The sequence below is a fragment of the Oryzias latipes genome, chromosome 15 (genome assembly GCF_002234675.1).
Source record: "Oryzias latipes chromosome 15, ASM223467v1".
NCBI classification, from domain to species: domain Eukaryota; kingdom Metazoa; phylum Chordata; class Actinopteri; order Beloniformes; family Adrianichthyidae; genus Oryzias; species Oryzias latipes.
In genome coordinates this window covers 11,901,661-11,927,270 of record NC_019873.2, presented here as the reverse complement: position 1 = coordinate 11,927,270, position 25,610 = coordinate 11,901,661, and the positions used below count along the sequence as shown (strand labels likewise).

The 25,610-nt window shown below is 41.0% G+C and overlaps 2 protein-coding genes across 7 annotated transcripts in view; one reads left to right on the top strand and one right to left on the bottom strand.

Moving 5' to 3' along the window:
- wdpcp (WD repeat containing planar cell polarity effector) overlaps positions 1-13,534 on the bottom strand; it is an 80,258-nt gene extending 66,724 nt beyond the window's left edge. For 4 of the 6 annotated variants that reach the window (XM_011484185.3, XM_020709351.2, XM_020709350.2 and 1 more), the window contains exons 1-3: positions 13,089-13,534; positions 11,626-11,676; positions 8,277-8,424 (exon numbers count right to left, since the gene is read on the bottom strand). The gene's annotated coding sequence lies outside the window, so the exon portion shown is untranslated. The remainder of the gene's footprint in view (positions 1-8,276; positions 8,425-11,625; positions 11,677-13,088) is intronic. The other 2 variants (XM_020709349.2, XM_011484187.3) reach the window with 2 other exon arrangements.
- A 124-nt stretch (positions 13,535-13,658) lies between these two features.
- mdhb (cytosolic malate dehydrogenase B) lies at positions 13,659-24,664 on the top strand. Its single transcript, NM_001104836.2, is given in 9 exon segments — positions 13,659-13,692; positions 14,152-14,250; positions 14,641-14,737; positions 16,098-16,273; positions 16,361-16,483; positions 16,553-16,729; positions 17,019-17,132; positions 23,424-23,513; positions 24,230-24,664. Coding segments are annotated over 9 exon segments (1,002 nt in total). The 5' UTR covers positions 13,659-13,689; the 3' UTR covers positions 24,353-24,664.
- The last annotated feature ends 946 nt before the right edge of the window (positions 24,665-25,610 follow it).

The following is a 25,610-nucleotide window of genomic DNA, read 5'->3' as shown; positions in this document are numbered from 1 at the left end:
TATTAAAAAGGGCCCACGCATTTATTTTCCTTGAAATATTTAAATGTGACTGTTGCTTTTCCTTCAACGCTTTTAGACAAGACAACTGTGTGGGGTTTTGATTTAATTTAAACAATCAAAACACAGAGACGTTGGCAAACTACACACCTTCTCGAGAAAAAGGATCCAAGTCCTTCAAAAACTTGGAGCTTTTTGAGTCAAAATTTTCAACAAAATTTTAGATTTTTAATTATTCAACGAATGTTGGACTCTCAGTTTTGTTTGTTTTATGATAACTTGGACTTCAATTTGTACTTTATAAAAAAAAACATTAATTTTTATAGCTTTACCTAAGTAGTTTTTTGCAATTATTGTTGCATTTTTTTGCTCTGTTTAGCTTCTTTTTTTTTTTACTCAACAGTTGTGAAGTGAAGTCTTCAGCTAATATCATCTAATACATATCATTCATGTGTTCGATTTGGAATTTTCTTCTTACTGTTTTGGCTGTGTTCCTCTTCTCTAGCTTTAGGTAAGTTACTAGTTTTATCAAATATTCCCTCTTAAAAATACTTCAGTTATCAGCATAATCACATACTGTCTCACAAAAAAGTCTATTTTTCCTTTGGGTTGTGTGTTTCTTCCTTTATGCATTTTGGAATAAACAAATGTCTTTTCTTTGCTCCAAATGTTGCTCAAAAAAGGTCAGACTTGACAGAGCATAGAAGTCAAAGGGATGTCACACGAGGAGTGGATGCCGGTCCATCGTCTACCTCATCTGTGGTTTCGCCCTTTCTGTTTACGTTCAACTGTTGATTTTTTTCTTCATGCCCCTCCACTTATCACTTCTCCGCCTTCTTCACCTTCACCTTTTATCTTCCTTTCCCTCCTTCCATTCCCACATGTTTCCCTGATGTACTTCCTACTTTAAATGCATTAAGCTTTCTGTCCCCTGCCTGCAGTTGTTGCTTTACCTTTTTTGCAAGTGCTACTCTCCTGGTTTCAATTCATTTTCTATTTCCGAGGACAGCATGTCTTCATTTGACTTTCTGCCTGTTTTGAACATGGTAATATCTCATTTCTATCAGAGTACAGCGCTTTAGGCCATCTGACCATTCATTTGAAACTTTACTATCTTTCAAAAACTCTCCTGAAGCGGTGACCTCTTTGACGGCTGTGACAAACTTGCCGTGGGGAACGTGTGCAGACAGAGCAGGTATCCATGTGTAAATAGATGCGTTAACAGCTAACTATATGCAGATAAACCCTTAGATCAGTCTTATTTGTGCACATTTTAATCTGTCCATAAGCAAACTCACCCAGAAAACAAATGTGCTCAGAATGTTAAAAACAGCCAAGCAACACAAGTAAACGTTGGTTTCGAGTTACATTCACCACTTTTTCAGCTCTGAGTAGAATTAGTGGGGGGGGGGGGGGGGGGGGGGACAGGAACTAAACATTTTCAAGCAGAAAAACTTGAGGGACGTCCCAAGGAGCAGAGGAACAAGATGCAGCACAGTCTCTGTAATCATTATAACACCCTCTATTCCACAGAAACAAAGCAGATGTGCAATTTCTACCAGTGTCTTTGTGCTTTCACATTGTGCTGTTTGGTCTATACTGGAGTTGGATTGTGAAATCTGTCGATCCTAAACTCTGAGGCAGCCTGAACCACCTAGATCACGACGGTCGTAGATGGCAAATGAATTTTTGGCTCAGCAACAAACGGACTACCTATTCAGCAAACCAAGTACAGAATGTACAGCAAAGGCATTTTTCCAATCGTGCTAAAACAGTGCATTGCGCAAGGAGTTTGTTAGTACTGTTCAAGTCATAAGTGTGAACACCTTAACCATCCCTTACACGCTGCCTGGCTGTAGTTTGTGTGGTCATCCTACAGGTGTCCTGCGCTCACTCACTTATCATATGCACATCCCGTGCGTGCAGGATTTGAACGCTGTCAGTAAAGACCCAGTACTCACACCTTAAAAGGAAAAAAATAAAATAAAGGAAACCGCATGAAAGCATCCCCGTACGTCATAAGTGCATGTAACTAACATCAGCCTTACAAATACTTCACTGCACGAGCCTCAAGTGAACTACAAGATACATTTGTGCCCCCCTTGAGATGAGACCACTCCTCTCTACAACTCTTCACGGGCCTCGAAAACCCAAAACCTGCAGCATCAACAGGGGTCATCCCCCCATATGGGTGCATGTGAGTTAGCTTTTACTGGTAACCATTCAAAAGTAAGAAAAACAGGCACTGACGAAAAACTTGCAGTAAAATAATATCCTGCAAAATCGTGTATAAAGTAATCAGTGTAAGAAATGACTTAATTTGTAGAAGCTCTTTTGATGACATCAATGTGAAAATAATGATAAACCTTTGCTAACTCGTCTATTTTGTTATAATTCTACCTGCTTCTATGTTTCTTTCATCATCCTCCAACTTCTTTACCCCTTTTTCCCCTTTATTGTACCCTTGTCCTCCCTCTCTACCTCTCACTTGCAGATAATAATAAAAATAAAATAATAAAAATAAAACTTAGCCAAAATCACAGTGGAGTTTATACAGATATACACCTTGTGTGTCCATAGCTACAATATTATAGCTGCCTAAATGATCTATTAAGTCAATGTATTTTCATTTTAATAATGATGACTGAAAAACCTGAGAGACGAAGGCAAAATTATGTTGTGCAATTGTAACTGAAAGTTTACTGAGGATTTCAACGTTTTTGTAGACATTTAATAGAGAAATGTTTCTCCAAATCACACGATACCGATATATTTGTGTGTTTACTTTCGGTTTAACATAGAAAAAAACAAAAATACTCATTTATTGCAGTCATGTAAAATCTCTGGGGTGTGTTTTTTTTGGCATTGATACCAATCCCTTTAAAAATAATGTACTGTGGTTTAGGCAGATTGTTACAGAGGAGTGTGAAAAATACTCCAGCCCCCCTGGAGCCCTGAAAAGGTCTCCACAGTCTCAGTGATGTCCATGTAAAAAGTCTTTTTTGTTCTTGTCGTGTTCTAAACCTTAAATGGATCATTGGCATTTCAGCCTGAAAGCGCAGAGAAGAGGGGTCAAGTCATTCAGCTTCAGCAAGTCTGAAGCTACCTGAGGCGTTTCAGAACCTGAGCCGCTGTGAAAACGAAGTTCTTCAAAGTGGAAGTACTACAAAAGCCTTCTAGCAAAGTTTGCTGTGAGCATACAGACACACATGGTACACTGCAGGGGATCTCCTCAGCTATCTCACTGTTGGAAGCATGTTTGGTTAAAGGAAGGCAGAAGTGGCGCCAGGGAGCTAGCCCGAGACCTTAGAACAGAGGGTACACGAGATTCTGCTGAGTCATCAGCAGAAGAAGGGGAAAGGGCCCTGGTTCAAATCCCTCCATTCTGTGTTAAGTTCAATCAATTAACTTTATTTATAAAGCGCTTTAAAACAATTAAAATTGAACAAAGCGCTGCACATTAAAAGTTAAACGTAATAAATACAAATTTAATAAATAAGCGAATAAAAACATAAAAGAAAATAAACACAAGCATGAAGGTAAGAACAAAATAAAAGAAAACATTGAGGGTAAAAACATAAAACGCAATAAAACGTGAGTGTAAAATAACAGCAAAATATCATACATGACTAAAAGCTTGGCTATAAAATTGAGACTTAAGTCGAGTTTTACAAATGGACAGTGAAGACGCTTGTCTAATATTTAGAGGCAAAGCGCTACAGAGCTTCAGAGCACAGATAGAAAAGGCTTGTTCTCCCCTACTCTTCCTTTTAGACCTTCTAACTCAAAGAGCAGCTGATCAGCTGACCTGAGACTCATGGATAGAGATGCTCAGCAGGGTAAGGTTGGGCGAGGCCACTCAAAGATGACTGATGTGACTATGTGTGCATGGATGTGTGAGCGTGGGGCCCTGCGACAGGCTGGCGACCCGCCTAGTGTGCACCCCGTCTTCACCCAACACTAGTCGGGTTAGGCTCTGGTAGTCCAGTGATCAGGAATTCAGCGAGTTAAGAAAATAGATGGATGCCATTTTTTTATTGCACTTTTTGCAAACTTTGTAACATCTGCACCCATCTGAATAATTATTCCGATTTGTAACATTTGCTGGTGGGAGGTCTGTTACGCGTTCGTCAAGAATGTGATTCTGTCTGTGTTTGTGCACTTTAGCAGAAGAGTCAGATAGAGAGGAGACAGAGAGACGAGTGGAGGCTCTTCTCAGCAGATGTGTAAACGTCATTAGTGAAGGTAATGGAGGGAGGGAGGTGGGAGAAAACGTACTCCTGCAAAGGTATTTACCCAACGCCTGAAGCAGAAACACAAACACAGCAGCAGTAATGACTCAGACAGAGTGGAAACTGTAGACGGAGGAGGGGAGACGCTGTCTGGGTGCAGTGGAATCTTGATTGAGCGTGAAAACTGTTGGAAAACAATTACAACTGGGAAGCATCTGAACATTTAGATGAGATTCATTAAACCTTTAACGATTTCCTTTCATTACGGTTCAAGCTAATGAGTCTAATCTGAGCAGGGAGCTGCCCTGAAGCGAAGCCCCAGGCCAGGAAAGCCAATACTTCCAAATCAGCAGCACAAACACTTGATGGCTTTAAAGGATCTTTGGTGTCTCTGCAGCCACAGCCCTGTTGCTCCAAAGGCCACCACTGAAGCTGCTTCTGTTTATGTTGCTAAAGATCTTCTTTAGCCGTTTGACAGTTCATTGTCTGACTCTTCATTAGGTAAATGCTGACCCTCAGCTTTGTCTCATTCAGCTTCAGATTTTCAGTGTACGGGACAGATGTTCCAGCGCATCTCTCAGATGTTACACTGCTTTCTTTTTGGGTAGAGCTTTTCTGCAATCTGGACCTCGGATGAGCTTTTACAGCAGCCAAACGAAGAAGTCAATCCCTGAATGAGGTGTGGCCAACACTGTGTTGAACTGCCCTAAAACTTCCTGTCATCATGGGAGCGTCCCCCTCACCTGCTGTTGTAGACATGGAAAACTTAAAGTCACACTCAATCATCTTTTGATCAATTGTAAAAGGGTCTCCAGTGGTCTTTTAATTATGCTTATACCGTTTTTAGCCAAAATTAAAAAGTTGTACTCAAGGACATAGTTTCTGCAGAGTGGCAGTAGTTCATTCGCAATTTGTCTCTAAGGACTGTTGCCGTGGAGTAAGCCCACTCACACTTCCCGTCATCCATCTGTTTACATGCTCTCCCGCTAGCTTATGGCCCCTAGCCTAACATCATTATGAGTACAACAAAAACAGCAAGCAATACTGGAGCCATCCAGCCGTACAGTTCTGATCCAGATTCCTGCTCTGACGAGGAAAACAAACACCAACATGGATTTATTTGTCTACAAGTGGATGCATCAGACTGGAGCAGATCAGGGAGCTTGTGACTTGCCGATTGAAACTTCTACGTCACAACTACAAGCTTTTTCAAACGACATCTTTTCATCTGCTCCTGATTCACAACAATTTGAATCAAGAAATATTCAGAAATGCAGTTTTAATCTTAAATTTTTTCATATATCTCTTCCATCATTAGAAAAATGCCACAAGAACATGTTAGAGACACAATTTTAATCGGAGTGGGTCTTTAAATAATCTAAATCTGAACCGTCTGAACAACCACACAAGAACAAGGACTCTGTGGCAGGTGCTTCTGCTGTGGAGCAGCAGCAAAAGTCACAGTCAGCTGATTAGCAGCAGGTCACCTGCGACTGACTTCATTCAAACGCCTAAAAATGTTATTTTCCGGGGTCTCTGTGTTTAGCATTTACTCTGCATGCTTTCAAAAGGTTAAAAGGCTACGAAAGGAATCAGCCCTTTTATTTTCTACAGTATTACAGGTGAATACACTGATCATTATGTGGCACAGAAGACTAACTTTATGAGTGAAGCGGATCAGATCTGTAATCTGAAAAGCAAGCATGAATAAATCAACTGTAAACATGTGATTGCACATTTCTGCAAGCAAACAGACAAATGTGGGGTTTTTTCTCCACCTGTCAGAGGCCAAAGCATCATCCACGCATGAAAACCTGCCTTCACTCTGTCCAACACTCATCCTCCGAGAGAACAGCTGCCAAAAACTCTCACTGAATCAGAGGAAAATGTTTTTTTCTGATTTTTGGGCCACCGGCAGCGCTCTGTGTAAGTCCTGGCTCACGTCACGTTCTGCCCGGCCCCGTATCTGCCCTCCACTGTGTCATTCTGGGGGGAGCATCACATTCAGCACGTCTGACTTGAATAAAACAACCTCGTTTCTCAAAAAAAACCTCGTCTGCAGTTCAAATAAAGTCCACAGCGTTCATACAGATCCCTGTTTATCCACCACATTCATTCCTTTCATACTCTTCTTTTGCCGTCTTCATCGGCTTCATTCGAGCAGCAGACAACCAACTGAAAGATGAGCAGTTTAAAAACAACATGTAATCCTCACCTGGAGGGCTTACAGCGTTTTTCACAAAGGAAAGTAGTTTTTTAGCTCTGACATAACTGAATAGTGGAGCCAGCACATGAAGGTTTTCACAGCACTGCATCAGGACGAATCCTAAATGATTTCCATCAGATTTTGACTGTTCTGTATGAATAAAACAGCAATAAACTATGCAAAAAATGTGAAATTATATAGGCAAAAAACATGAAACCTTAAGGTATTTAGAAAAGTATGACGTTAAATAACTTGGTGGAGCAGAATTCCCATCAACTGATGCTGGTTGGGTATTTAGATACTTTGCATTCTTTTTACATACTCTAAAAACCTGCATTATTAGGAATTCTAATATTAAAAGCCAGCATCAAGCAGTGCCCCCCCCAGAAATCTAAAAACTCTAATCTTTTTTAAAAATTCATATCACATATTGCATATGAACTTTTTAAGTTTCAAATCGATTCAATTGATTTTATTTATTTTTTGCAACTGATAAACACCTCATAAATGACCTGTATTAGTTTACACATTTATATGATGTGTGATCCTGTCCTCCTCGTTTGGAATAAGTCTCATTAAAGGCAATATGTAATTAAGACTGAGAAAATCATTTTGAAGTCCCACTCTGATCATCTTTTGATTTGTTTTAAAAGCATTCCCAGTAGTCTTTTAAACGATTATGATGTTTTCAGAAAAAAGCAAAAAAACCTGTGTCGTTTTCTAAGACATAGTTTCTGCAGAGTGGCAGTAGTGCAATAAAAATTCACTCCTGAGTTGCAGCTATATAGTTTTGAGCCAGATGCCAGCTCTGACGAGGAAAACGGAGATGTACATGGATCTGTTTTTCTATTTGGATGCATTGGATGTATCAGACTGAAACCTGAACCCCCCATTGTGGTTTCTATGTCTCAGTATTTATTTTTCTAACTGCATTTCTGGTCTGCTCCTAATTTCAATAAAGAAACACTCAGAAATGCAACTTTAAGCTTAGTCTTCTTTATCTTTGTCCTCCATCATCAGAAATATGTAACATGTTAAAACGACCAAAAGCACAATTTTCATCAGAAAGGGTCTTAAAGTAAAGTGAAAAAGGATCCTGGCTGGTCACAGTTTACAAGTTAGCATCTCTGATCATATTTGAAGGTGGTGATGGTTGTTTTATGTTTTACTTAAATCTATATAAAATGTCCAGAAAGTCATTGTTCTTGTTTTGTTTCAGAGGTTCTGTAGCTCTTCAGAGTTGAAAAAGTGTTTATGTTTTCATGATAAGGATCACACACTATGCAGATGATGGAGCCCTGCTCTTTTTGATGGGTAAAAAGCCCCCCCACTTGCCCGCAGCTGGCCCCTCTCCCTAAACGTGCACATAAGCTTAAAGTGGTCTGGGCGGGTCGATCCTGCTGGCTCAGCGTCGGCACGGCAACAAGCGCTATCCTGGCCGACATCTGCTGCAGGACCCGGGGCCACTCCGAATGGGTTTAATCCCCGCACAGCCACATTGTGGGGGTGGGGGTGTGGGGGGCATTCTTTCCTTTTAGACAAACAGGGACAAGCAGGTTTTCTGCTAACCTGCAGGCCTCCTGGAAGAACAGGGAATGTTGACAGTAACGTGGCCCCCCGACCCAATAGAGCCACGGCCCATTATGACTGTGCAGGGGGGCGTGACCGCCAGGATCGGCAGAGAGTTGCCATCACTGATCCAGTTGGATGGATTTGGTTTTTGAACGCAGCTAAAGGAGGTGCGAGAGGCCGAGCTGGAGTGGGTCAGGGGGAGTTTGTCAGCCAGGCACGTTGTGCTAAAACAGGAGTTGTACTGATAAAATAAAAAAATATTCCCCCACCCCAAACACGTCTGCTGCCCCGGGAGCTGGCTGTTGCTGCTAAATTGCTGGTGCCTCAGTTTTGGCCTGTTGGTTGCTGTTAAAGGCAGATGAGAGCAGTTCCAGTCTGGACGGCTGCTGAGAGTCACAGGTGACAGTCTGGTGCCCCCTAGTGACCAAAACAGAAAAAGATGCAACACATTTCTTTGAAGTGAGATTTATACAAAATAAAAGTACAATCAATTAAAAAACACCCAGTAAAAACAAGAAAATATTCTGGGATTTGCATATTTTTAGTGCAACAATTAAAGAGCCTTATTTATGTATGTCACTTTTCAATTAAAAAATAATTTTAATTTAAGAAAACGTGCAAGATTTCGAGATACTACCAGTAAGTAAAATGTATCCAACAAGCTAGATATTTATATGTGTATTTTGAATTTTAGGAACAAAAAGTCTTCTACAACTTCAACACTATAATTAGAAAAAAAAAAAAGTGAAGTTTAGGGCCAAAATTCAAACTTTAGATAAGATGACACTTCTTAGTCTCCATTTTTGGTGATTTACAGACGTCTTTTTTAATATCAAAGATGTTTTATATATTGTCAGAAGGGCTGTTCTTGCAGTGTAGAAAAATGTGTAGCCCTTTCAATAAAAATCCTAATGCTGTCTTGCTTTATGAACAAATTTGTAGCTATAGCTGTAATATTGTGGGCTCAAATGCAAAACATTTGGTATCAATAAAGCCTCTTTATTTCCAATAAATGCCCTTATTTTTTTAGATCTTCCACGACAGTGACTGTCATTCCCAAATGTTTGATGGTTATCTTGGTTTGTTTTCATGCCTCATAAAATAAAAATTCCCGGTCCTTTAACAGTTTCTTTGGTGTCCTTGGTGCTCAAAATTCAGAAACTTATCAGTGGATAAAATGTGCTTGGACTGATTGGTAGAAACCCAGTTAGCCATGAAAAAAGTCTGGTGTTACAATGACAGCCATGCTTTTGCAAAGTCAAACATAGCCCTCTAAGAAAGGTACATGTTTTCCTGTCAATGCAAACTAACAGACTGTTACAGTGACATCACAGGACACATCGAAAGGTAATAAACTGATCACAGGAGGAGCTCCTCTTCTCCTTTGAACAAGTCAAGCCAGAAAGCCAGAAAGATAAAGATCTTGTTTGACGCGGAGGAAATGAAGACGCAGCCCCGTCAATCAGCCCATCAGCCTGCTAATACATTTACATTTGTCTTCATGAGGAGTTTGATTCCATCAAAGCCGTTTCACGGCCCAAATTTCTCGATGCACACGGCTCTGCCAGGAGGAGACCAGCAGGAGAAGTGTGTAGGAACCTGCCGAGGCCGAGGCGCTGCGCCGAGGAAGTGTGCGCATTATGAGATTTAATTGAGTAGTTCTGCATCTGTGCCAAGAAGCAGGTCGGTTTGTGTTTGTGCTCTCTCTGTTCCTTCTCCCACAGCATGCCAGCTCTTGGCTGCAAACAATGAGCTTCTCCAGTTTCAATCCCAGACAAACACAGAGGCAGGAGGAACGTCAAGGAAGACTGCAAAGCATTTGCATGCCCCCGAGCCGTGCTCTTTAAAATGCCCAAACTACTAAACAAGAGCTCACATGGAGCTGCAGGCGGTTTCTGCAGACATCACATCTTCAGAGTTTGGTGTAGAAATAATTAAGGAGTTTGGATTTAATTCTAACCTGGCCAACAAGGAGCCACACTCTAAGATCATATTTCAGCCGAGTGTTTTAGTCATTCTGGAATCAATACATTTAGCTACATTTTTCCTTTAGGAATCTTTTCATCACAAAGCTGTTTATCCATTTAATTAACATTAAATGGAGAAGGCATCAGGCTTTAAAAAATACACTGTGCTCTTTTGGACCCTTTTCACACATTTTTGAAATTTTTTTGTTCATTTAAACTTTATATAACTGCTTTGGCAGCAAGTGTTCATCTCGGCAGCTATTTTATTGTTTCATATATTTTAGCATTTTTTTTAACAGTTGTAGAGGTTTTCAACTTTTTTTAAAAAGACTTTTTGAAAGTTTGACTCATTTTCTTGTCATTTTGATCCTTTTTCCTATAAATTTTCTATAAATTCTAAATTTGCAGATTACTGTATTTTGTTATTTTTACTTGTATCCAGTCGGATTTAGTAATTCTTGCTTTATTCAGTGTTAACATTTACAAATATATATATTTTTTTATTAAATAACTTGAAGTTTTCAAAATTAACTAAAAAGTTTTTTGTTTTTTTTAGTATTTTGGTTCCTTTGGGGCAGGGCTATCCAAAATGTAACTGTAATGAAAAATAAATGTAACTACTCCTTAATGTTAGATAACTCATTTTGTATTATGACTTTTTAAAGTGACAATTCCAGTTGCATAGAAAACATATGTTTGCTTGTTACTTTAGCATAAATCCTTTTAAATTTGATTCTGTCAGGTTAGGTTATATTGACAGTGTTTAAGTCCTAATGTATAGTTGCCCAATCTGGTATTTCAAGTCTGATTCCCCCTAGATATGAATAAATACACACCAATTTCTATTTTTTATTATTTTTTAAATTAAAAACTTTTATGCTCTCGCGGGCCACACAAAATGACATGGCGGGCCACATTTTGCCCCCGGGCCATGGGTTTGACACATGTGCTTTAGGTGAAGAATTTTAAAAGCAATCTAATTTTTTTTTCATTTTCCTTTGGATTTCTTCCCATCTTAGGTTAGAGAAATAACCAAATTTTGCGTTTTATGTCTAAAGTCAATAGTTTGCAGACTTTGCAGATGCGTGAATACACTAGGAGCTTTAAAGAGCAGAGGTTAGCCGTTCAAAAAGCTCCTAGTGTTTTGGGTGTTCAGGTTAAACAAAGCAAGAAGGTGTCAAAATCTGGAGTCATCCAATTTCAGAGGGAAACTTTAAAGCACCCCCCTGCGATTCTCAAAGGCCAGACTTCTGCAGAAGCAGAAAGTGTTTGGGGAGAATCTTCAGCTGAAATCCATCAACACTTTTTTCCCCTGGAGCCCAGGGTCAGGTGAGTCAACACGAGCAGAAATCTGCAGCTTATACTGGCACCTGCTGGATGAATGCTGCCACTACAAGTGACTCTCCTGGCTGCTTTTGGAGGTGCATGGTAAGAAAAGTCTGATCCAAGTCTTTATCAGCTGATCTAAAGCATCAGGGACATGAACCTGCTAACGGACAGATGTGCCGCATGCTAAAAAAAGGTGTAGCTGATAGGAGCTCTGATCTATTTGTGTTCATTTGCTGTTTGTGTGTCCATGAGTGCTTATCTCACTGTTTGTGCTGGTACTCAATGAGGGCTGTTTGGTCTGTGGGGGACAACAGTTAGTTACCTGATAATCTGGCTCCTCTCTGTCCATGCAACAGGGTCGGTCAGGTGAAATCTACAGGGGCAAGAAGGGAATAACACAGGTGTGGACAAGAGGAGTGGAAGCCATGCTAACTTAGTCATGAACAGAGGATTAGGCCCCAACGGAATTTGGGCTCCTCCTCTGTGATCACTGGCCCACAGGTTTCACCTCAAACCCCACATTTTCTGATTGTTTTCACAGCACACACAGGAGATCAGGCCAGCATGCAAACGGCACCAGATATTATCGCCTGCCCCAACACTGCTTGCACTCTTATTCCCTTCTTTTTTTTTCTCTTTCTTTTTTTTTTCTACAAAGACAAAGCATCTCTAATCCCCTCATGTCAGCCCCACAGTGGAGAGTGCCAAAGAAATAAAAACAATAAACACCGGAGTCTGACTTGTCTGACTCTGTCAAACAACAGACTCTTTCAAATGCTCCCGGTCACCAGCCATTATTGTGAAACCAAAGGGATTTTAGGCGATTCTGCAGGATCTGCTCCATCATGCCCGCATGCCAAAGAAGGGCACCTACAGGTTAACAACAATACTCTAAAAAATGACTACGCTGATCTTAATAATACAACTGAGAGAAACCAATGCACATCCTTCAAATGTTAACCAACATAAAGGTACATTTTTACATTTATTCTTAATCTAAATTACCTCAAGCAAGTCCTAATTTAACCCCAACCCTCCGCTATGCAGATTTACCAATCCCCCTACTCACACATGTATTTTTCTAGATGATAAAATATTGATTCCATCTCTATTCCATTCTATCTCTAACAAAACATATTTAAGAAAATGTATCCATCACTTGATGAAAAAAATGAATCAATAAGTATTTTATATGATAAATAAAAACACATTTTTAAAAATGTAAGTTAGACAAAAACTAATAATTTTGACTTAAAGTAAATAAAATAATTTCATAAGCATTTGAATTACATTTCCTAGTCCCATGAACTGACATTGTTTTAACCACTGACGTGCACAAAGCTGATGTGGTTTCAAGTCATCACTTGAGGGTAAAGTTAAGGGGAAATCAGACACATTGGTACTAATCTCACAAACTGTGTAACTGCACTGAACATTTAGTTTTAAATAAAAATGTTCGAATACAGTGACTTATTTGAGGAAATGGCATTTTTGGTTTGTAAAAACCTAAAGTTAGTAATATGAAAGGCTTTTCTAACAAAACTCTAAATCAGAATGTTTTTTTTTAAAGAAATGCAGTAGACAGAAGATAAAGTAAAGTAAAAAAATAAGGCTGGTGAAACACATAACTGGGAGTTCCAAATAGGGAAAAATGGGAATATAGTATATATACATTCATGCGTAACTAGTAAAACATTAAACTTTAAATTTGATAATAAAAGTTTATTAAATTGCCACAGGTGCAGTCACAAACAAAAACTAGAGAAATTCATATAATCCCCTTACCTTAAATGCAGGATTTTGTTTTATAAAGTTCTTCTATTTCCTCCAAATGTTGATGTCACTGTGGGCTTAAGGCTTAAGCTAGCTAGTTAGCATTTTCTAAACTAAACTTGCTTTTTGCCGAAGATTTTAATAAATCTAGTCTCATGTTGACAGCTGCTTCAAAAGGCACCGTTTTAATTACTTAAATTAAACACAAACTAAACTTTCGAGTATATTTTTTGATGAGAAGCTGATCAGTTTAGCTTTTACATGTCGCTGCTGGTCGCTAGGCAACCTTCACACGCCTCCAATGCTAACCTGATGCTAACCAGCTATCGCGTTTACAGCTCATTGAACACCTTTCTTATTGTTAGTCACGTAAGCATATTCTATGGCATATCAAATATTCATCAATTTAAAAAATAATTGCAGGAATAAACAAAGTCAGACATTTTTGCTCTTTTCGCTTACAGGAAACACCAATACAAAACTACAATTCCCACAATGCCCCTCCTTGAATACCGTGAGAGCGATGCATATGTCGTAATCAACGGAGGGTTTAAATAGGCGTGAACTGCGGCTTTATCCAGAAGTGGAGAACAGTGCGACTCCTGAACAAATAATGGTAAGGTTATTCTGTTTAATAATAATTTCTTATTGTGGTTTCTGTATATGACAATGTGAGACCGAACTGTCTAAAAAAAGTTGTGAAATTAAGTAAAGTCAGCTAAATGTATTTTTGACTGCTTGTGGCACAGTAGTGATGAGTTCGTTATTTATTTATCTGCATTTAAAAAATATTCCTATCGTTTACATGACTTTTTAACCAACCTCTGTTACAGTTGAATGAATGGTGAAGATAACCTTAATAAACCCTGGATAATTTGTTATGTAACAGTGAGTGAAGGAGGGCATGGGAGTCTATTTATAAACTGACCCCATGCTGCAGTAAATCCTGTTGACAGGGGTAGTCACTGATCCCATGTGCTTTATATTACCAAACTGTCATTCTTGGCCTGTTGGTAAAATCTGGGTTGATAAATTAATTGAGTAACAAGACTCTCTGTTGTCTTGGATCCTGCAGGCTGAGCCAATCAGTGTTCTAGTGACTGGTGCTGCCGGACAGATTGCCTACTCCCTTCTGTTCAGCATCGCCAAAGGAGATGTTTTTGGCAAAGATCAGGTAATGAAATGATTTGTTCATTCCCTTCCTTCATCTGGTGATGGTCAGCTGTAAGGCAGGTGAAGGATGTGCCTCCAGCAGCTGTGAATGCAGCGGGTCTTCAATCGTATCCATTGCGGGTCTGAACAGGTGCCATCCCTGTGGGAGTCCATCAGATTGCACCCGATCATCTGTTTGGCCTTAGAGAAGCCATGATTGTCCTTGAAGTCTGCGAAGTGGATCTTGTTGCCAAGAGTCTTAGTCCATCTTAAACACCACTTGATCCGTTTGGCTCATGCTGCTGTCAGTAAAGGTGGATGTGTCATGACAGAAACACAACCCAGCCTGCTGCATGGACACCAACTTATGGATTTTTTTCCCCTGCATCTTACTTCCCCCTTTTCCTGACAGCCCATTATCCTGCTCCTTTTGGACATTACGCCCATGCTGCCTGTCCTGGAAGGGGTTGTCATGGAGCTGCAGGACTGTGCCCTCCCACTTCTGAGAGGTAAACCTTCCATCGAAACACATTTAATTCTATAAAGATGCAGATGTTGTTTGATATAAAAGAAATTTTGTTTTCTGGAGTTTAATGCCTCTCCATCTTTGCTGTAAGCGGGTCACATCAGGGCATTTTTTTCCAGCCTTTCATTTATTATTTTTAAAAGCTGTTCTTGCTCAAAAGCACAATTTATTATTAAAAAAAATGAACCCTATAAAACCATTTGTATCACATTTGGTACACACATTTCTGAGACCCCTATCTCTTTAGCAGGTTTTAAACTTTCCTTAAACTCCCGTTAAATATGACTTGGTCCATGTTTTCTGTAGTTCAGCATCATTCCACTAGAGGCAGTAGAGAACTTTTCTTGCGCATTTCAAAAAATGTCTGCTTCCATAAAATTGCAAAAGCACTTTTGAAAGGAAAATGTTTTCAAACGTTGTTAGAATTAGTCATCAATCATTTTTCGTTCTACTAACTATAGATGAGCTGCTGTATTGAGGAATGCAATATTTTTTAATAACTAACTCTTCATAATACAATTCCGTCATGAAGGAATTGTGTGATTTGAGTAAAAAAAAAAGTACTTCTTTTTCCATGAACGCTCATATCAATAGTTTTACATCTTAAACTGGTGTGGGCAAAAATTTACCAAATCACACCATGTAGCATATTTGATTATATCTAGATCTCGTGGATTCATCAAAGGTTTTAAAACATTTTAATTAAAAACATTTGAATTTTCTGTCACTTCTTTGATGTGGTGGGCTTTAAAGGGTTAAATCTTTTTTTTTAAACACTGCTCACTTGGATCATCTGCTGCACAAACTGCTTTCAAAAACCTGAATTCAAATCCGGTTTTCAGTGTCAGCATCGCCGCAGTCGTGAGGCGCCATTATCTGCCACCTCCATTGTGACCTGGATTTTCTTTTTTTTTTCCCGTGGAATGGTGCCGTCCTTTGCTTTGTTTGGCTCAGAGAGGCCCCCCCTGTATTGAGCAGCTGCACTGCAAAGACAGCTCTCTGTGCACTGAGATTTTACAGATAAACACAATGGGGACGGGGGAAAAGTGTACGGCAGATGTATGGATAATGTCAGGAGGAAAGAGAGATATTTGACTACCTTCTCACCCAAGTCCCATTAGCTGCCATACACCTGGAGGTTTGATATTTCTTCTCAACATTTTATTTTCCCATAGGGAAGGAGGAAGATGCAACGACACCCATGCTTATGAACCATTTGGTGATAAAGGTTTAGAATTTTAAGGTTTAAACTTGGAGATGTGTTATTTTTGTTGCATCCTTGGCTCCACATGTCATCTGGATGAAGCTGAAGATCTTCTACCTGGTATTTTCCTCTGCAACAGAGGTCATCGCGACTGATAAAGAGGAAGTGGCCTTCAAGGACCTGGATGCAGCCATCCTGGTCGGCTCCATGCCTAGAAAGGAGGGCATGGAGAGGAAGGACCTGCTCAAGGCCAACGTGGCCATCTTCAGGAGCCAGGGAGCAGCTCTGGACAAGTACGCCAAGAAGACGGTCCATGTAATGAAACTTCTCACGTTTGAAACTTCTAGGTTGGATCTTTGTTTGACGTTCATGGGAGTGTTGTTAATGCTATGTTTTTTTCAGGTCCTGGTGGTCGGAAACCCCGCCAACACCAACTGCTTGATCGCAGCCAAGTCCGCTCCTTCCATCCCCAAGGAGAACTTCTCCTGCCTGACTCGTCTGGACCACAACAGGGCTTGCTCCCAGGTTTGTTCTCCTTCGCTCTGCATTCAGACTTAGCTCTGCAGTGAAAGCTCAGTGTACTCTGTCCTGAAGGTGGCCATGCGCTGCGGTGTTCCCGCCACTCACGTGAAGAACGTCATCATCTGGGGGAACCACTCGTCCACTCAGTACCCAGACGTTCACCACTGCAAAGTCAGCATGTCGAGCGGCGAGCTGGCCTGCTTTGATGCGGTCAAGGACGACAGCTGGCTCAAAGGAGACTTCATAGCTGTAAGTCTGAGGCTGAAGACCAACTATACTGTAGATAGTCCTCTAGTCAACAGAATGGAGCGGAGCAGGGAGATTGTGGCTTGCCCAGCATGTTTTCTACGTCACAAATACGATCTTTTTCAAACTGCCTTTTTCATCTGCTCCTGATTCACAAGGATTTGAATAAAAAATACTCAGAAACGCAATTTTATGTGTAGTTTTGCCACAAGTTGCCACAAGAACATGCTAAAAAGTCCCAAACTATTTTAATCAGCATGTGTCTTTAAACAATCTTCATGGTCTCTTGCAGACGGTGCAGCAGAGGGGCGCCGCTGTCATCAAAGCCAGGAAACTGTCCAGCGCCATGTCTGCAGCCAAGGCAATCTGTGACCACATGAGGGACATCTGGTCAGGAACGCCGGAGGTAAAGCAGTTTTTCAGGCATGCCACAGGGTACACAGTAAACACTCAGGGAAGATCTTCTGTGGCAGTTTACAAATTAAAGCTTAAACGTAACCTGACAATACAATTCCCAAAAATACAAATCAAAAACACACATTTTGAAAAACCAAAGTAATTTTCATGAATGTTTGTTCACCTTTTCATCCAGAAGTTAATTGGCATGGCAATGTCTTCTGACCACAACCACTGCAATAATGTGGTGATTGCTCAATCAACTTTTTACCAGAGTTTGGGCAAAACATCTTTCAACTTTCCCTCTTCTTTAAAACTCAAACATAATCCTCCAATCTGTGATGTCTCTTATTTACCTTTTCTGGTTTCTGGAAATTTGTTTTAATTTTTTAAAATGTAATTTTTTAAATAACTTATTTTGCTTTTTTGATTATTGTGATCTCTAACATGTTTTTGCTTTTAGTGATTTTCCTCTCCGTTTTCCTCAATAAAGGCTCAGCGGTTTGCCTAGTTTTAGCATCGTTTTCTTTTTATTGGAGTCTTCATGAATCAGACTCCCTTACAGGAGGTTACACCAGTTTACCTGAATTCATTGCTCTTTTGTTATTGCTTTTTTAATTCTACTATTTTCAACACATTTCTAGATAAAAAAAAATTGTTTGCAATCTGCGGGAAAAAACAGTTTTTCTTCAGGGTTAAGAAGCATAGAGAAGCTGTGATGTGATGGTCAGATTAAAACTTTGTGAGAATCTCAAACAGCCAAACGAAGTTTCTTTTTAAATGAAGCCCTAACTTAAAAAAAAACATTGCAGGATTTATTTGTTTCTATTCCCAAATTAAAATTGAATGAGTAAAGTTGCGTGCATCAATGTAATCCTTGTTATACTCCTGTTGATTTTCATGCTTTTAAACCTAATTCTGTCTGTGTTTATGACTAACTTGTGATGGATGTAGATCATTTTATCCATATACACTCACCAACCACTCCATTTGAACCCCTTTTGTCTTCAGAACGGCCTTAATCCTTGGTGGAAAAGATTCAACAAAGTACTGGAAACATTCCTCTGAGTGTTTGGTCCATATTGACATGATAGTTCTAAGAAAATATCTCCCACACCATTATACCACCACCACCAGCCTGAACTGTTGATACAAGGCAGGATGAATCCATGCTTTAATGTTGATGATGCCAAATTTTGACCCTACCATCCGAATGTCACAGCAGAAATGGAGATTCATCAGACCAGACAAACTTTTTCCATTCTTATGTTGTCCAGTTTTGGTGTGAGCCTCTGTGACTTATAGCCTTAGTTCCTGTTCTTAGCTGACAGCAGTGGCCCCAAGTGTGTTCTTCTGCTGATGTAGCTCATCTCCCTCAAGGCTGGACGTTTTGTGCGTTCAGAGATGTTCTTCTGCAGACCTCAGTTGTAACCAGTGGGTTTTTTGAGTTTCTGTTGTCTTTCTATCAGCTGGAACCAGTCTGGACATTCTCTTCTGATCTCTGGCATCAACAAGACATTTCCATCCACAGAACCGCTGTTCACTGGATATTTTCTCTTTTTTGGAACATTCTCTGTAAACCCTAGAGATGGTTTTGGGTGAAAAATCTTGTAGATCGTCTGGCACCAACAAACATTCCAGGTTCAAAGTCACTTCAATCACCTTCCTTCCCCGCTCTGATGCTCTGTTTGAACTGCAGTAGATCGTAGTGACCATGTCTACATGCATAAATGTATTGAGTTGCTGCCATGTTAACTGGCTGATTAGAAATGTTTGTTAACACCGAGAAGCAACCATTTTGTCACTGGACGCAGAAAAGGCATTTGATCGGGTCAACTGGAAATTTTTTAATAGCCACCCTGAACAAATTTGGCTTTGGAAAATCATTTATTAACTGGATTAAAATAATATATGCCTCTCCTAATGCTCGTATCAGAACAAATGATCAAACATCTCCAAGCTTTAATTTACAAAGAGGAACCAGACAAGGCTGTCCACTATCTCCGTCTTTATTTGCACTATTTATTGAACCTCTAGCTGCTGCTATTAGGCAAAGTCGAGGCATTGAAGGCATTCAAACCAAAAATTTAGAACATAAAATAAGTCTTTATGCAGATGATGTTTTACTATTTACTCCAAATTCACAATCTTCCATCTGCCAAATCATCTCCCTAATTAATAGATTTTCCTCAGTTTCAGAATACTCCATAAACTGGTCTAAAAGCACAATTCTACCTATTAATTGCAATTATCTAAATCCGTCATCTATTAAAATACAAACAGGAAACATAAAGTACTTAGGTATAAATATCTCCTCTAGGCTTTCTGATCTACTCAAGCTAAACCTCACCCAACTACTTAAAACAACCGAGGCTGATCTCACTAGATGGAAAACTCTACCCATTTCTCTAATCGGGAGAGTTGCAACCATGAAAATGACGATTCTCCCAAAAATTAACTACCTGTTTTCAATGATTCCTTCCAAACCTCCAACTACTTGGTTCAAATCATTAGACTCATTCATTTCCCAATACCTCTGGGAAGGTAAACCCCCACGGATCAGTTTAAAAACTATTAAAAAACCTAAAGATAGAGGAGGACTAGGCCTTCCAGACTTCCAGGACTACTACTCCGCGAACAGATTGTGTTATGTACAAAAATGGCTGCATCCTGGTGTGCTAGATGAATCCTGGCTAGACATTGAACAAAATCTCTGTGATAACCTAGATATTTCTAATTTACCTTTCTTCAGTTCTAAAATTAAACAACACAAATGCTTCAGAAGTTTAAACATCAGCTCATCCTTAACAGCCTGGTGGGATTTTCTTAAAAAAAACAACCTCACATTATTTCCATGTAAACTTACCCCCATTTGGAATAACCCTGACATTTTGATTAACAAAAACATGATTCATTTTGCTTCATGGAAGAACAAAGGAATCCAGCAGTTCCAGCATATAATTCAGAATAGAAAATTTATGTCCCTCTCAACGTTATCCTCAACCTATGGAATTAATATAAACAAATTTCTAGAATATCAGCAGCTTAAATCAGCTATAAGCACTAAATACTGCCTGACCAAAATAGACCTAGACCCTCCCCTTACAGTAACACATTTCATGGACCTTAAAAATCCCAAACTCACCTCCAAAATTTATAAGATGTTATCAGACATAGATGAAACAATTTACTTACCCATGACAAAATGGGAGTCTGAGCTATCATTGAATTCTAGTGATCAATTTTGGCTACAGATCTATTTGAATGCCTTTAATATGACCAAAATCCCTAATCTGCAACTTATTCAATACAAGGTTCTCCACTGAACTCACTACACCGGACGGAGGTTATTTAAAATGGGTCTCAATCAGTCTGCTATATGCACAATAGGCCTGCACAATATACCGAAAATTTATCGTTATCGCAACATCAAGCTGTGCAATATGCATACCGCAAAAGATGTAAAAAATCGCAATAAATGGTTACCTTAAATGTGCTAAAACAAACTCATGGCAGCTTGAAATACTGAACAAATGAAATAAATCCCTTTATGCATTTAACCAATCGGAAGGGACCCGTTTACGTTGTTGATCAATCAGATGAGCCCTTTTATGTTTGACGTTTGCCTCCTACGTCGACAAGGGTCATTTGGAGTATAATTTTTAAACTGTTGCAGTGAAATGGAAATTATGTTTTTGGTTGTTTTGCTATTTGTTTATATACCGCAAATTATATCGTTATCGCAATATTAATCACCAATATCGCATATCGCGAGTTTTCCTCATATCGTGCAGCCCTAATGCACACAGTGCATAGGTAACAACATAGACGACTATTTGCATGCCCTGTGGGTCTGTCCACCTGTCCAATCATTCTGGCGTAAGGTTTGTGAGGATTTATCAATCTGGTTTAATCATAAGATTCCTGCTTACCCCAAATTCTGCTTATTAGGTGACCTGAATAACATCAACATGGAATCTAACAAGGCTTATATGGTTCTCACCGCTGTATGTATCGCAAAGAAAACTATCCTCCTAAACCGGAAATCTAAAAATAATCTTAGCATCAACCACTACAGAAACCTCATGTCAGAGCATATTAGTTTAGAGATAATGTCCTCCACAAAAAACCTGTCGGCTTCAGACTCTCCCTGGCTCCAGCTGGTTAGTCACATCACCTAGTAGGGGTGGGATGGTGAAAGGTTGAGCCGGGTCCTGGCTGGTTGGGTGGGCCGGGGTGGGTTTGGGGGGGGTGGGCTCTGCCGGGCCTGCCGTTCTTCCGGCTCGGGGCTCTGGTTGCCTGGGTGGGGTGGTGGTGGGGGCGCACACTCTGCCGGCAACTTGGCAGGGGTTCCTGGGCGGGTGCCTTCTGGGCGCAGGGTAGGCAGTGCGGCTGACTGGGAACGGCGGCCGGGTGCCGTGCTGGGTGGCTGGTCGCCGTGGCGGGGGCTGGGGGAGGGCTTGGGGCTCTGGGGCCTGGGGTCGTCTGCCCATGGCCGGTGTTTCGCCCGTGGCCGGTAGTTGGCGCGTGGCCTGGCCCCCCGGGGGTCGACGCCGCAGTCACAGCAGGGGTTAAGGGGTTCACTTGGGTGGGTTTATTTTATTATTTTTTTTTTTTTTGTGGGGGGGGGGGGCTGGGGGGGCGGTGTGCTAGTCCTTAGGGAGGCCAGGGTATGAATGGTGGAGCTGGACCCCCTACCCGTCCGTTCTGGCACCGGGACCCTTCCGTGCTGGCTGTCTCTCGGCGCTACGAGGCTCTGGCCTCCAACTGCGGCTGGCTTGCCGTTTCTGGCTGCCTGGCCGCTCTGGGAGGGGGGGCGCCTACCGCGGCCGGCTGGGGGGCCGGTCGCTCGGGGGAGCCTTCTCCCCCGGTTGTGCCCATCCGCCCGCTCCTCCCCGCTCTCACCCAAACAAATATTGCACACAGGCACATAGGGCTCAGGGAACTGGATGGGAGGGGTATGCTGGCGGGGCTCACTGGGGATGCCCCTCTCTGGGTTCTCATTGGCACCCGCCCTCCTCCCCGCTTTTTACTTGCATATTAGACACTCTGATTCATCTAGGGCCTTGTGGAGAGGGTCTGGTGGAGGGGGGCACGGTGAAACATCCGTGCTCACCTTTCGCTGGCCCCCCCACAATTTTAACTTCCTCTGTAGACACACACACTGCATGCTAGCAGCACACACACAGCAAATACACACCACTCACAGAGGGACCCCGGAGTGGGGGGCTTTGCGGCTTGGCAGCGGTGGAGCCCCCCACACTGGGGACCTCCTATTTTACCTGCAGCACACACACAGCACTCCCACACCTCCATACATGGGTGGGGTCGGGGGGGGGGCGGCCAGTCTTCACCCGCCTGGTCCTCTCAGGGGGGCCGGGCTTATGGGTATCCTGTCGGCTGCGGGAATGGTCGGGCATACGGCGCTGGGGGTCGGCCGGTGGGTTCGCTTTGCCTCTGGGCATTGTGTGTGTGGGGGGGGGGGGGGGGGGGGCTGTAGGGGGGCCCTCTCTGTGCCTGGCTGGTGGGGTGGGCGGTCCCCTCCTCCTCCCCTCCCGGGGCCGCCTGGGTCCGGATGCTGGGGGGGCTTCTGGCCTGGGGGGCTCTCCTCCCCTCTCCTGGTCTGGCTGGTCTGGCTGGGTAGGATCTGGCTCCCCTTATGAACACACGGTTCACGTCGTTAGCATGCATGTATCTCCACCCCCACGTGCACGTGCACACTGCCACACTGCTCCCTGTCTGCTTCATCCCTTCTCCTTACCTACAGTGTATTGATGGACAGATTTTTTTCGCTCATCTTAGTGTCAGATTTTCACCTTTGATGTAACATTCCTCTTTCCAGCAGATCTGGTATAATTGTTACAGCTTAAAATAATAACTTATTCAAATCAGTGCTTGTATCCCCCACCTTTTCACCTTTCTTCCTTTTACTCTCTTCCACCCTCCCCTCACAGTCTCCCCCTCTCCCTCCCCACACACACTAAATGTAACAAATAAATAAAAAATAATACGACAAAAAGGGGTTTATATAAATCTACACTCTAGTTTCTTGAAGCTATATAACCTCTTTTTGTGATAGTAAAACCTGTCCAACACAAAAAGCCTTCAGCTCTAATCTGTTTGCTCAGCTGTTGGACAGAACAAGTTTAGAATAAAAAAAAAAAAAGAAAGAAATGTTTGTTAACCAGCAGTTGGACAGGTGTACCTAATTAATAAAGTGGCCGGTGAGGGTAAATCTTTTTTTTTTTTAAGATTTTCTTTCTTTTTTCTCCATTCCTGAGCAGCTTGTCTTCTCTTTCAGGGGGAGTTCATCTCCATGGGGGTCTACTCCACTGGAAACCCCTATGGGGTCCCAGAAGACCTCATCTACTCATTCCCTGTCCAGATCAAGGTAACAGATGAAATCTTCTCTTTAGTTTGTTTGCACAGACAGGTGAAATATAAAGTAAAATGTTTTGTAATGTCTTCCACACTTTATTGATGACTATTTAAATTTTACTCCAAAACCAGAATGCCTCCAAAATATAATTTCAAAGCATCTCAGAGAAGAACTCTTTGTGCTGGATCTGATCTAAGCTAAAGATCAGATTCAAAGTTTGTGACATGCTTTAGTCTGAAAGGGTCACACAGACGTTTCTGCAACTTTCTGGAAGGTGTGCCTCCCCAAAGATCTGGACTCAGACTAACACGGACTTAGAGTTGCTCAAAGTGGTGGGAGTGTGATGATGCGGGCCGGATCTACATAAAGGTTCTGGTCAAAGTCTGCTCTGAGATTTAGTTTTAAGACCGTAAACGGATCATTTTGCTGGAAAACCCGCAATTTCCTTTTGAATTTAGACAATTTGGCAAAGAAAAAAAGAACTAAATTCATCAGCAAATTTGGATTCTAGGATGACACGACAGGCTATCAGGTTTAGAGGCTTACTTTTTCATAGGGGACCAGGCAGCTTCTTTTCGCTAAAATAATTATTCCAGAAGTTGTTCTATTTATTTACTTGGTTTGATCTTTTCAGTTTGAGATGTATTAAGTGACATCAATGAAAATATGAGGAGGAGGGGATACAAATGCATTTCTTCACTGATGTAATTTTTGATCTCCCCTCTCAGGATAAAGCCTGGAAAATTGTGGACAGTCTGGCCATCAACGACTTCTCCAAGTCAAAGATGGACGCCACAGCGGCAGAACTGATGGAGGAGCGGGACACAGCACTGGCGTTCCTGGCTGCATGACTGGACCCAGCAGGACCAGACAGACCCAAAACTCCAGAAGCGCGCCTGTAACAAGTCACTCCATCGGCCGGCATCACTGTGTGAAGATGGATCCCTATTTGTGTTTGATCAGAGACACACATGTTGGTAGAAAATCTAAAGATGTCTTTGAAGGATGTGTGCGTGTCTCACACACAAGCACGCCAGATGTTCATCTGTTACACCTCCTTCCTGTAGGGGGAGGGGGTCAATGGATAAATGTTACGTGGAGTCAATGATGCACTAAGACATTCACTGAAATGAATAACTTATGCAATAAAAGTGTAAATTCGTTTGATGTCTTTTGTTGTTTTTAAGACAGCTGCTCTGAAATCATTATTCTCTAAACCAAAAAGGATTTCACATCAGAGGAACTTGAAATTCTGCTTCCTCTGATGTCAACCATGCATTTGTGTCACCTGCAGGGCTCGTCCATGAAAGCAACAGGAAATCAAGCTTCATTCAGAGGGAAAATGATTCCTTTTTTAAATAGAAAGTCACGTTCACGTTCTGACTGAGGGATGCAGAATTTATCCCTTTGTAAAACTTGATAATTCATTTAATTGTGAAAATATCCAGATTCTATATTGGTAAAATTCAAATTTTTAGTGGAAGCTGGAAATTACAAATTGTGGGAAACCCTGAAATGATTACACATCTTTGGCTGGCATCCTTTAGGAACCTGTGTGTTTTTTGAGCTGGAAAGTCTCTGGAAAATGTTGCTCTGGCATCATTGGTAAATTGTATTTTTGCTGTTTATGTTTTTTTGGTACCTCATCTTAGTTTAATATATTGGTGTGATCTAAAGTTAAAATTGTTAAACATTACCATATTTATTTGAAGCCTTTGGAAAGATTGCATTTCCGTTTCAGCCAAAATAAAATTTAATGAATGAAATAGATAAATAGATTTGTATTTTTAACTTAATTTTAAACATTCAAGCAAGTCTGATTTATTGTACATCTCAGTTTGGGATTTTTCTACTTTACCAGAATATGAAAGTCTCTCCTTTTAAATGGATTGATTTTTTCCCCCCAAATCTATACAATACAAGATTTAGTGATGCCATTTTAACTAAATAAACCTTTATTTACTCAGAACCTTTCATACGGTTTGTCAGATGTGCAAACGGAACCTGAAATATAAAACTGTACACATCAAGTCATATGTAGTGTAAGAGTAAATAAAGGAAAGCCAAGAGAATCATAACATAAATCAAGAAATGCTGTCATAGAGGAGG